Source organism: Strongylocentrotus purpuratus, unplaced genomic scaffold, assembly GCF_000002235.5.
Source record: "Strongylocentrotus purpuratus isolate Spur 01 unplaced genomic scaffold, Spur_5.0 spur5_scaffold_21, whole genome shotgun sequence".
Classification (NCBI taxonomy): Eukaryota; Metazoa; Echinodermata; class Echinoidea; order Camarodonta; family Strongylocentrotidae; genus Strongylocentrotus; species Strongylocentrotus purpuratus.
This window is the reverse complement of record NW_022145607.1, coordinates 37,788,181-37,803,019: the sequence shown is the minus strand read 5'-3', so window position 1 is coordinate 37,803,019 and position 14,839 is coordinate 37,788,181. Positions and strand designations below refer to the sequence as shown.

At 36.4% G+C, this 14,839-nt stretch overlaps 1 protein-coding gene across 3 annotated transcripts in view; it reads left to right on the top strand.

The window, feature by feature from the left end:
- The window catches only part of LOC105444772, a 33,489-nt gene extending 19,053 nt beyond the window's left edge, over window positions 1–14,436 (top strand). For all 3 annotated transcript variants that reach the window (XM_030994730.1, XM_030994728.1, XM_030994727.1), the window contains 12 exons: window positions 2,552–2,661; window positions 3,210–3,444; window positions 4,469–4,582; window positions 5,152–5,273; window positions 6,155–6,301; window positions 7,191–7,376; window positions 8,020–8,385; window positions 8,897–9,037; window positions 10,187–10,311; window positions 11,354–11,637; window positions 12,061–12,127; window positions 13,059–14,436. In XM_030994730.1, the coding sequence (XP_030850590.1) occupies window positions 2,552–2,661; window positions 3,210–3,444; window positions 4,469–4,582; window positions 5,152–5,273; window positions 6,155–6,301; window positions 7,191–7,376; window positions 8,020–8,385; window positions 8,897–9,037; window positions 10,187–10,311; window positions 11,354–11,637; window positions 12,061–12,127; window positions 13,059–13,575 (2,414 nt within the window). In that variant the 3' untranslated portion in view covers window positions 13,576–14,436. The remainder of the gene's footprint in view (window positions 1–2,551; window positions 2,662–3,209; window positions 3,445–4,468; window positions 4,583–5,151; window positions 5,274–6,154; window positions 6,302–7,190; window positions 7,377–8,019; window positions 8,386–8,896; window positions 9,038–10,186; window positions 10,312–11,353; window positions 11,638–12,060; window positions 12,128–13,058) is intronic.
- The last annotated feature ends 403 nt before the right edge of the window (window positions 14,437–14,839 follow it).

Sequence of the window (14,839 nt, the reverse complement as noted above, 5' to 3'; positions counted from 1 at the left end):
GTTAAAAGGCCAAACATTCGCAAAGAATAAGCCTTTTCATGATTTGGCGGCCATTTTGGGGGCCATTTTAAATTTTCGCCGTTTACGAGAAATGCATAAGGTTTCGCATCTGGCACTCATCGGATTTGGATTCAGCACCCTCAAATTGACAAGAAAACATAAAATAACCTGTTAAATGGCCAAACATTTGAAAAGAATAAGCCTTTTCATGATTTGGCGGCCATTTTGGCGGCCATTTTGAATTTTCGCCATTTACGGGAAATGCATGAGGTTTCGCATCTGGCACTCATCGGATTTGGATTCAGCACCCTCAAATTGACAAGAAAACATAAAATAACCTGTTAAATGGCCAAACAATAAGCCTTTTCATGATTTGGCGGCCATTTTGGCGGCCATTTTGAATTTTCGCCGTTTACGAGAAATGCTCAAGGTTTCGCGTCTGGCACTCATCAGATTTGGAATCAGCACCCTCGATTTGACAAGAAACCATCAAAAAACATTGTATATATAACAAAACAAGGTTCCTTGCTCTCTAGCCTGGACTAAAGCTGGGATTCCATATTCCGCAAGCTGAAATTCCTTCATTAAATCCATCCTATTATATTAGGCCTAAGTCCAAGGCAAAAGTAAACAAAAACAAATTTACAGTGGAGTTTGAATGCATTTACTACAGTGGAGTTTGATGCAAAAATTTACAAATGTCAACGTTGCATCCATGTAAATGTTTGTGGATGCTTTGATGAATTTGCGATGAGCTGATTCCGATAATGGCTTGAGTTGAGGCTGCAAAGATGGACCAGGAACATCGCTGTATAAAGGCTTAAAACCACAGTTTCTTGAACTATATAATGCCATACATGTACCTGCCAACATTTTAAAATAGGAATTAGGAATTTTTAGCTCGGTATGCCTTCTTACGGTATGTAAGAAATTGCACTTGCAGCGGCAGTGTACCTGCAATACGCCGTAAACCTGTACCAAAAAGCGAATACAAATTTGCTGCCCGATCATGCAGCCATTCAATGCACACAATACGTGAACTATCAAATCGGGGCACATGATAAAACAAACTTAAGTTGGCTTAAGCAACAACAACAACAACAACAAAATAAAACTCGAAATTTTGAAAAAAAACAGAATATTTTGGATTTTCAGGTCCTAGAAATCCTGAAAATCAGAATAATCCATATTATTTGTGAAGGTTGGCAGGTATGTAGTGCTGGTCTCTATATGAATGTTACAGACCTGGGACTCGTTTCACAAAGCCTTCTCTCAATGACAAATGACAAAAATCAGTCTGTCCTATAATCTCACATATTATTTCGTCTGTCATCCCTCTCGCCTCCCAATACCAACAAATAACACAATACACTGCAATTATTGTGGAATAGCCTGACAACGACTACTGGGAGCCGGCCGTTTATTTAGTATGAATGTTTCACAAACATTTCTTCTCGTTTCCTTCACTGGAAACCGGACCATTCATGGTCCAGGATAAAAAACCAGAGATAAAACTCAATGAGCATAAAAACTCTGGAAAACCTTATTCAAAAACAGCCATGTCTTAACATAACATGACACAACGCACTTTTATCGCAAATAAAAGTTGTTCCGTCGAAAGATCAAGTTAGAATGATTCAATTACATACTAATTGATGCCACGCCCTGGTCTCCGTGGCAGAAATAGCTCGGACACCTGTACGAGCTGCCTATGCAAATTACATTCCATCGGGGCATGGCCCCAGATCCAACATACTATGCATTCATTAACGATACAAACAACATTTGTCTGCTATACAAACGTACCGCAGACAAATAATAGTAACGAATCTGCTGATAACCAATCAGAAGCAAGGATTTTAGTAGCTTATAACAAAAACTGTCATTTGTCACTGATGACAAGTTTTGTGAAACGCCCCCTGGCCTCACGTTCAGAACTTGAGCAACTCGCAATTTCAGCTACAACTCCGCAAACATTTCCATGGATGCAACTCTTTAAAAATTTATGCAAGATGTTTCTCCCGCCATACGCTGGAATGGAGCGTACAAAGTTACTTTTCGTTGGGCATTTTTTTGCACTCCTGTACGAACTGCACAAAAAAATTGCATGTCATGTGATGCGTTTTGACCAATCACGATGCATAAAATACTAGAGCTATTTTACAATGTTATTCAAGGAATAAATTCCTACCATTGATTACCAATACACTTTGGTGAAGAGTGGCTAATGTAAATTAATGGACATTAGTGCCGAGGAGGGACTAGAACCGCGAACCAAGTGATCCACAGTCCGGTGACGTATCCACTGGTCAATACCACGTCTATATGTATATCGAACAACACATATCTACTGAAAGTATGCAACATTGGATCATGGCAATATTCCATCTGCAACACTACTTTAGGGGGAAATATATTGAATTTAGGCTAATGGGAATTTAAATTCATTTCTCAAAATATGTTTCAAGTGAAAATGGTGTAATAACTTTTGTGAAACATATGTTTTAAATAGTAAGTATGATTGTTTTTTTTTGTATTTTTTAAAATACAGATATGTCTATTTTTCATCTGAAGTTCAAGCTTGTAGAAAATTTCACGTCAATTTATGCTGATCAAGAATCTTCAGATTACAAGTCCCTTGTGCGTGCTATTAAAGAAAAGGTAAGAGGATGGTAATTTTTAAGTTGTTTGCAATATCTTTGAATTAGAATGATATACATTCTCTTTCACTGTTCCCAGTTTGTCTGAGCTAGGGTAAATCCTTGGTTATTTTTGCAGTAAGAAAAAACTCAGAAAACAATTATCTTCACCTGTTTCTTTCATTGGCATATTTATTGTTTCATTCATTCAATTGTCTAATATGAATTTGATGTGGAAATTTGCGTCGCTCACAGAGATATGAATCTCATGCATTTTATAAATGGAATTACCAAATAATCAGTGATACATCTTGTTGTTTTCTAACTTTTGAATTCCGATATCGCTGCAATTAATAACCATTGTATAATGATATCATGTGTATTTCATAAACATTGGGCAAAAAACATGAAACAAACAAAATTCATTTTGCTACTTTTTTCTTTTTAGTGTTTGTAAGATACAACCAAAACCTATGAAAGACAGTTGCTAGGTAATTTACATTTATCTTACGTAAAAATACAAGACTAGATTAAACATCCATGATATTGTTGGCATCATTTGATATCTAGTTTGAAGCGGTGTTTGAGGCGCTTGAAACCGAGAGTGACACCACTTGCACTATTTACATTCACGTGAATCAACTTCTACCAGATGACGGTGTGTTGGTTGATATGAGAGCTTACATAGCCGACTGTAGCATGACTACACAAGAAGCAATGGACCTGCTGTGGAGCGGATTATTTCACGTGGAGGAAGTTTCTGATGGTTACGTTGACCCTTCCCTCCTTCTGGTACTAAGTACAGGTGAATATTGCTCAGTTGAAATCATTTTTATAGGAGTTCAGTAATTTTCTTATTTCTTAATTTTCTGTATTAATCAGCTAATCCTCTTCAAATTGGCAAGAATGAATCTCGTTTTCCACTCCTTTATAGTTTGGAGATTTTTTTTTTTTTTTTAGATCAACCTATATGAAAGACAATTGCAAAATTTAACAAAAAAATTGCCAAGTTGTACATACTAATAGTGATTTTATATCTCAATATGTGTTACCAATTTATAAACTATAATGATTTAATAGTAACATTTGATTCACTCTCATTGAGGAACTGCACAACGTACTGCCTTGGAAGTAGACTAAACATTTTGATAGACTAAAAATGGTGTCCTGCTATGGGTTGATGCCAAGTAAATACTAAACGATCTAACTACAATCCGATTTCGGAACTGTGTGCTATTGCACTTGGTATGAATATTGGATTGTGTAAAGTCTTAGTGATCGTCATTCTGAATCAGATGAATTAAAGAAAAATTGCAAATTAGAGGGAAAGCCCGGTTTGCAACACCGTTGGACCAGGGATCTGTTTCACAAAGCCTTTTTTCAATGAAAAATGACAAAAATTAGTGAAAAATCTGCTGATAACCAATCAGAAGCAAGGATTTCACTAGCTTATAAAACAAACTGTCATTTGTCACTGATGGCAAGTTTTGTTAAAATTGAGTCAAGGAGTTATTTGCAATCTGAGGCCGAAAATGCTTTTCTGCCAACTACAAGGCAAAAAGACATTAAAATTTCAGTGATTAGGATTCATTATTGAAAACACAGGTCAGGAAGATGATGTGTGTTTAACTCTCCATATCTAAGGTAAACGTGTTTTCTTTAAAAATATTATGGCAGTAGGATCGTCTGGTGTGCAGCAGACTTAACACAGACTTTCAAAAGGAAACCAAGAGCAATTTACATCATATTACATTACTTCTTAAAATGTTCAAGAACTGCAATGACAGATTATGAAATACAAATTCTCTCTCTCTCTCTCTCTCTCTTAGTTCTATGTCCAAACACCTCTTGGTCATCTCCGTATGGTACTGTCCAGTTTTTGTCAGGAGACCTTCATTCTTGGAGTGAATCGAGTGGAGAATGTCCATGGTTCACCGTCAATGGTACAATAAAACAAATATTTTGTATATTCTAGTTAAAGGAATATTTTTTTCTTTAAACTTTAGATAGTTAACTTTACATGAGAAAGCAAACTCATGAATGTCAAGATTATTACCAACTGGAAAGTTCTTTGATAAAACATGATAATCATAATACAACAGCAGTAGTAGGATTAGCAATAATAATAATGATAGCAATAGTATTTATAACAGTGATAAGAACAAAGAGGAACATGAAGAAGAAAATATTGATAATAATAATGATAATAATAACAATATTTTTACCCCAAGAAACTTTGTCAGCATCGTGTGGTCCTTCCTGGGGGCCCTGCAACCAGTATCACCCCAGGAACTGCCAGGCACCCATTTACACCTGGGTGGAGGGTAGCAATTATTGATATACATCTTGCAAAAGGACATTAGTGTCGAACTCTGATTCGAACCCTCAACCCTGATATTGAGATTCAAAAGAACAAACCACTATACCCCCAACATCTCCACACAATATGCCTTGGTTATAAGAGACCGATATTATATTTATTCTGAACTTTGGTTTTTGCATATATATTAAGATGGAGAGTCATTAGCACGAGCCGTCTGCTACGGTGATTACATCTCTCCTTGTGCATGGGTACCGTCAGACAACTGCGGTGGCAATAAAACAGCTGACCAACTCTTAATCTACTTACGAGAGGTAAACTTGATCTTATTCTAGTCTGTTATAGAGTTCCTGGTATTGTGCAAAGTAAATACATGATCAGCTGGCCCTGTGCATCTAAGGTGCACATGAATCTTACTGTGGAATGTTCTTAACCCTAAAATGCTTGAAAATTATATTTATCCACACAATAAACAAACTTAAGATTGGAAGTTAAATAAAAGATAAATTTGACTAATCTATTCTAGAAGAAAAAAAACATCTAGTTTGTAATAGTCTCTTACTTTTTAGTAATAATATTATTATTTTGGTAATTAATAGTGATAATAGTAGTATTGCATGTGTTAATCATTATTATTAGGTGATCTGCAGCATGGCAGAGTACCTATTGATTTCGTCAGAATCTACCTTTTTTCTTTTCTTCTTTCTGTAGGGATTTTTTATACATATCTCGTGAAGGACACGGTTAATGACAATGACACTACCATACAACTTTCTTCCTCTTCTCTTTGCTTTCGCCTACATATTAAAATATTTTATACATTTACTTGGTTTTATCGTAAATCTAAACATGCAGTCTAGCCTTTTGGCTAGACTGGTGAATTTGGTGAATGCCTCTTGGTTGTTACTAGTCAAGATCTCCATCGATATATTATCTCTTTTACGATTCTTCTCCCCATTCTTTTGCTGCTCTGTACGATCCAACATATTTGCAGGATAAATACAAATAGACATGTTATTTGTTGTTTGTTCGCCTCCGTCTTCTGTTTGAATTTGTTTGTGCTTAAATTTCCTTCACATATAGGCTGATTTGTTAAAAGTCATATCAAATTAAACTTGATTGAGGAAAATATTTGTATTTACTCTAGAATAAAATTTGATAACCAGTCATTTAAACCTGTTGATTTTGTTGATAGAATCCGATGACTGCTGAAAGAAACACCCAGGACATCCTGTCAGTGTTGACTGTGATCTCCCAAGACACAAATATTAGTTCTGCCGTTGTCAATGCTGCATTTGACATCCTTCACCAGATAGGGTCAATTTCTCAACCAACGCAAGAGGTAATTTGATCGATTGAACAATAATAATAATAAATAATAATAGTGGGTTCTTGTATAGCACTCATGTCAGTCAGACTTGACACTCCTGGTGCTCCTGATTATTACCCTGGCATTAGCACGGCTGCCATTACGGCGCGCTGGCATTTCAAGGAATAAATTCCTGCCAGGTACCCATTTACATCACTTGGGTTGAGTGTGGCAAATGTACATGAACGTCTTGCCAAAGGACATTAGTGCTGTGGCGGGACTCGAACAGCGGACCTTGTGATCGACAGTCCGGCGAGGTATCCACTCGACCACCACACCTCTAAGTATTCATTGATTTGATGAAAGATCACCCAATTGAAAAAATTACTGAATTTCATTATTTGTATCCCTCTTGGTATTTTTGTAATATTAATAATATATTTATATACAGTGAAGTGCTAATAAAGATATTATGTCCCTTTTGCAGCCAACATCAAATTCTGTAGAACTTTGCAGGAATTATGAATCTGTGAAATTTAAACATTAGCAGTGTCCTAGCATTCAAATTATGCAATGAAACCCGTTTACCTTCTAGACTTCACTGTCAGACACTATTGAGTGACGGACTGACATCATTTTTTTCTTTGCATGGTAATAACATATGTAAAATGAGCTGTAAAGGCATGAGCATTTGTCAACATCAATAACCCACTACTTGTAATGGCCGAAATTAAACTAATTGAATCTTTATGCAGCACATTATTATTAATATTATTATTTATATCATGATTATTTTTATGATTATCATTAATATCATCATTATGATTATCATTGTCATATATCATCATCATCATTATCATTATCATTAATAGGGCCTATTATCACCATCATTATCGTTTTTGTTTTTGTTGTTTTATACTAGAATGTTGCCTTAGTCGTTGACATCTTAAGCATCCTGGCCACGTTAGACAAAGGCTTGATCATGGAGGCTGAGATCATGAATGGTGCTGTAAGCAGAGCCACCGAGGCGTTGGAGGAAATCCTTCTAGCCATCAATTTGCCTTTTAGCCAGACCTTGCAGTACGTGGCATCAAACCTTGTGGTACAGGTATGATGATAAACAAACACATCTGGATTTGAATACACTACCGATGTGTGACTTCATACTGGCTCAATTGTTAAGGTTGCTTGTTCTAAACAATTGTGTGCTAAACAGGGGTGTGGTGAATCACCACACCCCTGTTTAGCACAAAATTGTTATACACCAGCCCCAAACACTGAATTTGCCCTGCTCTAGGCCGTTAAATGATTTTGCAGCGAACGTCATGTGCAGGCTCTGTTGTTTAGAACCAGTAACCCAGAGGACAAGGGAATATGACTTGACGTTAGCAATATGGTACTCTTTATAGTGCTTAATATAGAATTAGTGCTGCATGTGTCAGGGATCGAACCTACGACGTTTGCATCTCCTGTCAAGTTCTTAAACCACTTAACTACAACACCTCTATAGGTTCCGGTTTGCTCCAACACTTCGCCCACCATGTGGAAGTGTCATATGGTTTGGTGGTTTATCCACTACTCTCGGTCCAAGAGTTGAGGGTTCGACTCCCATATCATATAACACAGATCTCAGTGAACATGTGCAAGTCCTTTGTTGTGCGCTGTCCTATTCATTTACACTGGGGTTTTTTTGCAGCAGGTTACTGTGCCATATTTGACCAAGCCTTTAATCTAACAATGTATTTCTTTAGGTAATCAACTCTGAGTCTGACGGTGTCCGCGATGGGATTGTCTTCTCCATCATCGGCGATGACAGCCAATCCTTTGATGAAAGTGACGTCCAGGTATCCACCAACAATCTTGGCAAGGGTAACCTAGGTGGTGCTGTCCAAGCAGCCATCGTCATGGGACCAGAGACCATTGATGAAGGCACCAGGGGGAATATAGCGTTTACTGTGTACCGTGACGATGCATTGTTTGTAATGGACGGTCAAGTGGGAAGCAATGATGGGCGTCGTAATATCACGGTCAATACTAATATCATCGGAGCAAGCCTCGGTACGAGTGAAACCACACCTCTGAATGCTCCGGTCACCATAACACTGGCACACAAACAGGTAAGATATAAATCACTTCATGAGCTAGTTTGTAGATTCTACCTGCTTAATGGGTGGATTTCAAGTCATTTGTACATAACTGTAAAACCCACTGAGACGAATATTGGATATGTATTCATTATTTATTCATGCACAATATATTTCATGATACACGAGTGAAAGTGTTATTTTCAAGAGGGCAAAATGTGCACCTCCGTGACTTAATTTGGCAGTGATTATTCTAAAATGCACAAATTGGGGACATCAACATGAATAAAAAATGTTTTGATTGATTGATTTGTATTCATATTCCATGCAAGATTAACAAAAAATAATACATTTTGCAAAAGATAACATTTCTTTAATGTTCAAGTAAAAATCCTGAATCATATTCATCAATGACATGGAATAATGTTCTGTAAATCATCGAATACAGAAATGAAAAGAGAACTCACGTGTAAAACCCGTCTTAATTTGTAGACTCAAAGGAATTACCCGTCTTTTCCCTCAAAACAATGTTATATACTTTCAGCAAACTGGAATGAATCCGCAGTGTGTGTATTGGGAATATTCCACTAATGCTTGGTCAAGCGATGGCTGTGATATGACAAACACTTCCAAGACACATACCGAATGCCAGTGCAATCATCTTACTAACTTTGCAGTCCTAATGGTAAGAACATGAAATAATAATAATAATAATAACACCTATTTGGATTACGACAAAGCAACTTCCATATATGCGTCCACGCTCTCCTAATGCAGGAGAGTGAAAATCCTTATTTTTAAGGAGTCATATTAGGGGTCAATTCCTATGAACTGTAACCAACTACCCCCAAATAGCGATTCAATTATTTTTGATGATTGAATCCACTTGTTTATTACATATAATATCCTACACAAAAGAATGCTCTTTCACGAATTGGTCAAGGATAGCTCATATCGTCGGTGGGGTGACAAATCCTTGTATCTCAATTTTTTGAGATTTTGATTTTTTTGCATAATTTTGTACCTAATGGCCTACGACACCACCTGATAAATCCATGGAACGCCTCCTTCTTGGTTTTTCACAAATTCCACACAAACACCCTTAAACTAAACCTCGTAACTTTAACCCCCTTTGAAACTGCACTGACAAAACCTCGTAACATAAGATACATAATTCCTTTTCCTCGTAACTCACACACGGCCTAACAGTACCGAAGTTAGTGTATTCAAATCCTCGTAACTTATTCAACCAAAACCTCGTAACTCATTCAGAGTTGAAAGTAAGAACTCGTATCTCAATTTGAATACAAACTAAAAACTTGTATCTCAATGTACATAGACGCAAAAACCTTGTAACTCACTTTCAAATATAAAAACAATTATTTTACTGTATTTCAACAATGACATTAAAAATTGTATAAATATTCCAGTTTTAAAATGAAAGGACGATGTCACAGCACTAAATTTGTTGAGACAGGAAAGTTTTTTCGCTCTCCTGAAAATTCATGATTTTTGAGATTTTGTCACCCCACCGACGGTATGATTTTAAATATGAAGGGAAAATGGATATGTGTGATCTCATATGGGGTGTAATAACGTTTACATTCTTATAATGTTTACATTCTTATAATGTTCTGTATGATATCGACTAATGATTAGATTGTGACTGGCACATTGTCGGGTGTTAATATTATGTACTGTTGATTATTCTTGAGAAAATGAAATTGTCAAAGTCTGCAGATAAATCATAAAGATATTTAAAATAACTATATAAATCTATCTCCAATTTGGCTTATTCCATTTTTACAATTTGTTGCTTTCTGTTTCTCACCAGGACATGAGTGGCATCCCCAGACAATCAGAGAGAGTAGAACAAGTGTTTAGGATTCTCAGCTACATAGGATGTTCTTTCTCTATTGTAGGCCTCCTGGTGACCCTGGCTGTCTACATCACTGATAGGTAAGACTCTGAGGAAATCCAACTTCAACAGACTTTAACTCTTTAAGAAAGCAGAAGTATCAGAGAAGTAGGCTGGTGACAAATGTTAACCAAAAAGGAACTCCCCCCCCCCCCCAACAAAACAACAAAAAAAAATCAAAAAAAATTCAAAGGTTGCAATCACTATATAGGCACTTCATATTGACTGAATCAGAGTGCCAGACAACTTTCCCCAATTGTTTCTAAACACAAAATAACTAAGATATCATTTTTCATTCCAAAATGTATGGATCAAGGAGGGTCTTTTCTTGTAAAAGGACCTTTTATAATATGCTATCCTTTATGTATCTTGAGTAGTGCCCTAAGATAGAATACAGAAAATGATGATATTTTTGTTTACAACAAACGACCCTGACTACATCACATTCAAATAGATCAATGTAGTAGTCTCATATTTCATTACTCTCTTTTCATTGGTCTAATATATTTCAAACTTTGCTATTCTGTTTCTCTAATTTATCTGCTTTCGTTCTAATGACCTATACAAAGGTTGGATTGCCTTTAATCTTCCATGTTCCTACCCTTCTTATATCAACACAAGCTCTCAACCCTTAGGGAGACTATAATGGTCTCCCTAGTTAAGTCAGTCTAGCGTTTAACCAAGCTTTGGTTTATCACAGCAGTAATATTACTCTCTTTACACCCACTTTAACTAATCTGATTTTTCTTGTATCAAATACTCAAGATGTATTATGCTTTAAGTTGTTATGGATCTTAGTTAGCTACATGTAGGTCTTGTGTAATTATTTGTTGGTATTCCTTCTTAATGTTTGTTTGAACGTTTGTATAGTTAAAAGCTTAATAAAGGTCTAAACTATCATTTTAAAGAGTACAGATGCTTATTATAGGAGTAGTATCTACGAAAAGTGATGCTTCTCTTGTCAACTTTTACCAGCAATTGCAATGTACTTAGTAGGTTAGCATAGTCAACTCACCTACTCCACTCTGAAATATTTTAATTTGTTCTTACGAAGTTCCTTGACTCTGTTTCTCTTTGCCCCAGGAAACTTCGTTGCTTGCAGCACATCCGGATCTTAATGTGTCTCTGCATCACGCTCCTCCTCCTGTACGTCTTCTTCATAATCATGACAGCACTCGACCGATATCCTGGAGAATCCGAGGTCAGTCCAGGTCTGTGTGGAGTCATCGCCGCCGGCCTCCACTTTACCACGCTCTCATCGATGTCATGGATGGGCGTTGAAGGGATAAACATGTTCCTAATGGTTATCCGTGCCATGGACTCGGATATTCCACTCTTCATGATGAAAGCCTCCATCATTGCATGGGGTAAATTGCTGTTATAACTTGTTTGTCCATAATTCCCAAGGCCTTTTGTCATGCAACTAAGATTTAAGGACTTGCACCATACAAACATTGCTTCTTTAGCATGTCCCTCCCTTCTCAATGTATACATTCAGGTCATCGATGTTATGTTATCATTTTCAGTTCTTCATCAATTCTATTTTGTCTATTTTACAATTTCATTACTTTGTACTTTTTATCATGTTGATATTGAAACAGAAATCAGTCAATCAATCAATGAGTCAAACATTGCTAAATTTGTATCACAGTAGGCCTAAACATCTCTGGTCTCTTTGCATTTCTTTGCTTCCTGGAAAATCATTTCTCATTCTTGTACTTGTTTCTGTTCTTCTTTTTTTTTTAGAGAGTATTAATTAAACATGTGATTTCAATGTATTTGTTTGACAGGATTACCTGCTGCGATAGTGCTCCTAACTGGTGCTATCTCGAGACAGAATTACTTCAACTCCGACTAGTAAGTACTCTCCACGTCATTCTCATCCTATCCAACAAACTTTCATAATCAATTATATTATCCTTCTTTGTTGGAGAATGTGTCTTCATATAATTCCTTTTATGACCATCTGGTTTCATTTCCTGATATGCAGGATATACTTGATTTAAAGTAAATTTAGTGCTCTGCAAAAAATAAAGCTTACAACCCTCAGCTGATGCGGTGACATAAAAAATAAATCTTTCAGATAAAACCCAAACTTGACTAAAAACTACAACTATTGAAATGTATGAAAACAAAGAAATTCTCATCCTATCCAACAAACTTTCATAATCAATTATATTATTCTTCTTTGTTGGAGAATGTGTCTTCATATAATTCCTTTTATGACCATCTGGTTTCATTTCCTGATATGCAGAATTTAGTGCTCTGCAAAAAATAAAGCTTACAACCCTCAGCTGCTGCGGTGACATAAAAAATAAATCTTTCAGATAAAACCCAAACTTTACTAAAAACTACAACTCCATGGAAATCCATGGAAATCGAGCCAATCGTCCAAACCAAAATTGTCAATGAACATGATGTTGTATGTGTATGCATGTCAGTTGTATTTTTTTTTTTTAAAGTTTTCAATAGTTTGATAATGTTTAGTAAGTATAAACAACCGTCGATTAGACATGATAACATTTTTCTTAATCTTGAGATATGATTGTTAATATAGAGGAGTATAGCATAGAATAAAGGCATATAATAAATATGTTCGTCTTGCACTCATCAGAATAAACCAAAATGATATTATCTGATTTTGGTTACTTTCCATCTTCAAGACGAACATCTGTCGTATGTCTTTATGTATCTGCATCCCTTTGCGTGCATGCACCTTACCAGACTTTAGATTTAGCAATTGTCTATCTGATTATTAGGATGATTATTTCCCTTTTCAATTGTACAGCTGTTTTCTTCAGAAATGGCCTCTCGTGGGCGGTCTGCTCATCCCACTGGCCTTCATTCTCGCTCATAACGTGATCATCTTTGCTCTCGTTATGCGTCGTCTCGTGCGCATCAACTCGGATGGCGGGAAAGCTAGCGAGTTGAAATCAGAAGTCCGCCTCGAGATCATGCGCCGTCTCAAAAACGGGATGGGCTTCCTCCTCCTACTTAGTTTGACCTGGCTCGTTGGATACTTCACCGTGATCGAACAACTCAACCTCGCAGTCCACGTGATCTTCATCCTACTCAACTCTCTCCAAGGATTCTTCATCTTTGTTTTCTACGTTCTCCGACAACCGAAAAGCCGTGCGCACTTGCAGGAACACCTGGGATGCTGTTTCCAGGATTTACCCTTGACGACAGATGCAGGTCTGATGAGTATGAAACAGACGACAGTGACAGGAACAGAGAATCCGTATAACGATTCTGTGTTGAGCAAATCTGATAACGATGACAATGTCTCTGAAAAATGTGAGTAATGCATTTTCCTGCACAACTCACATTTCCTTACTATATTCAATTTTAGTAAAGGCCAACTCATCTGTAAAATTCTGAGTTACCACTCTGCTTTGCACAGTTAAATGCAATTTGAACTATTTTTTTTTTTTTTTTTTTTTTTTTTTTACATTCAGTTTCTGAGAAATTGCACTACTTAGAAAGGATAAGGGGCACGTGTCAAAATAAAAAGGGCACTTATCGGAGACAAAAAGTGGCACTTATTGGAGACGAAAAGTGGCACTTATTAAATAAATAAAGGGGATACCTCTCAAATTTGAATAAGGGCACTTATCGGATATGAAAGGGGCACTTTTAAGAATGAAACAAGTGCATACAAAGGAAAAGAGGCACTTGTCAAAATATAAGGGATGCCTCTCATATTTTAAAAGAGGCAATTACAAGAGGTGAAGGTGCATTTATCAGATGGTATAAAGGGGCACTTCTTGTACCTGAAAAGGGTCACTCACGCATCTGCTGCAAACATTAAAGATACTATGTCCCATTCGCAGGCCAAAAAATGGAAAGGTTACATTTCCACTACATTTGAAAGATGATACTAATTTAGAACTTTCCTCAAAATGAAAGGGCTTGAAAATAGCTTTTAATAGGGAAATAACGACCTTTACCTGTTGAATCGAAAAGTTGTACGTTTTGTGCTACACAAAGATTCAATCAGTTTAATTTTGGCCATTACAAGTAGTGGGTTATTGATGTAAACAAATGTTCACGATGTACGTGTTACAGCTCATTTGATGTATGTTATTGCCAAAGAAAAAAAGATGTCATTTAGTCACTCAATAGTGTCTGACAGTGAAGAGGTAAACGTGTTTCCGTGCATAATTTGAATACTAGAACACTGCTAATGTTTACATTTCACAGATAGGAAATCCACGACATATTCATAATTCCTGCAAAGTTCTACATAATTTGATGTTGGCTGCAAAAGGGACATGGTATCTTTGAATATGAAATACTAAGCCTTTGTGTACGTGGTTGATGTTTAGAATAAGTAGCCCTTTGGTTCCTATCTTCTGGTATTCTTATTTTGTTTCCCAAAATGTAACTACAATATTTGCATTCGAAAATTTCTGTCATTAATTTTCTGTTATGTCTGTCAACCTAAAGATAGGTGTTTACTTTCGCTTACTCAGATGTACATGTATCTTATGTTTATATTCATATCATTTTCTGTCATTAGTTGTCTTCTTTAATGTGTGTTTCATACGCATGATTATTAATGCAGAT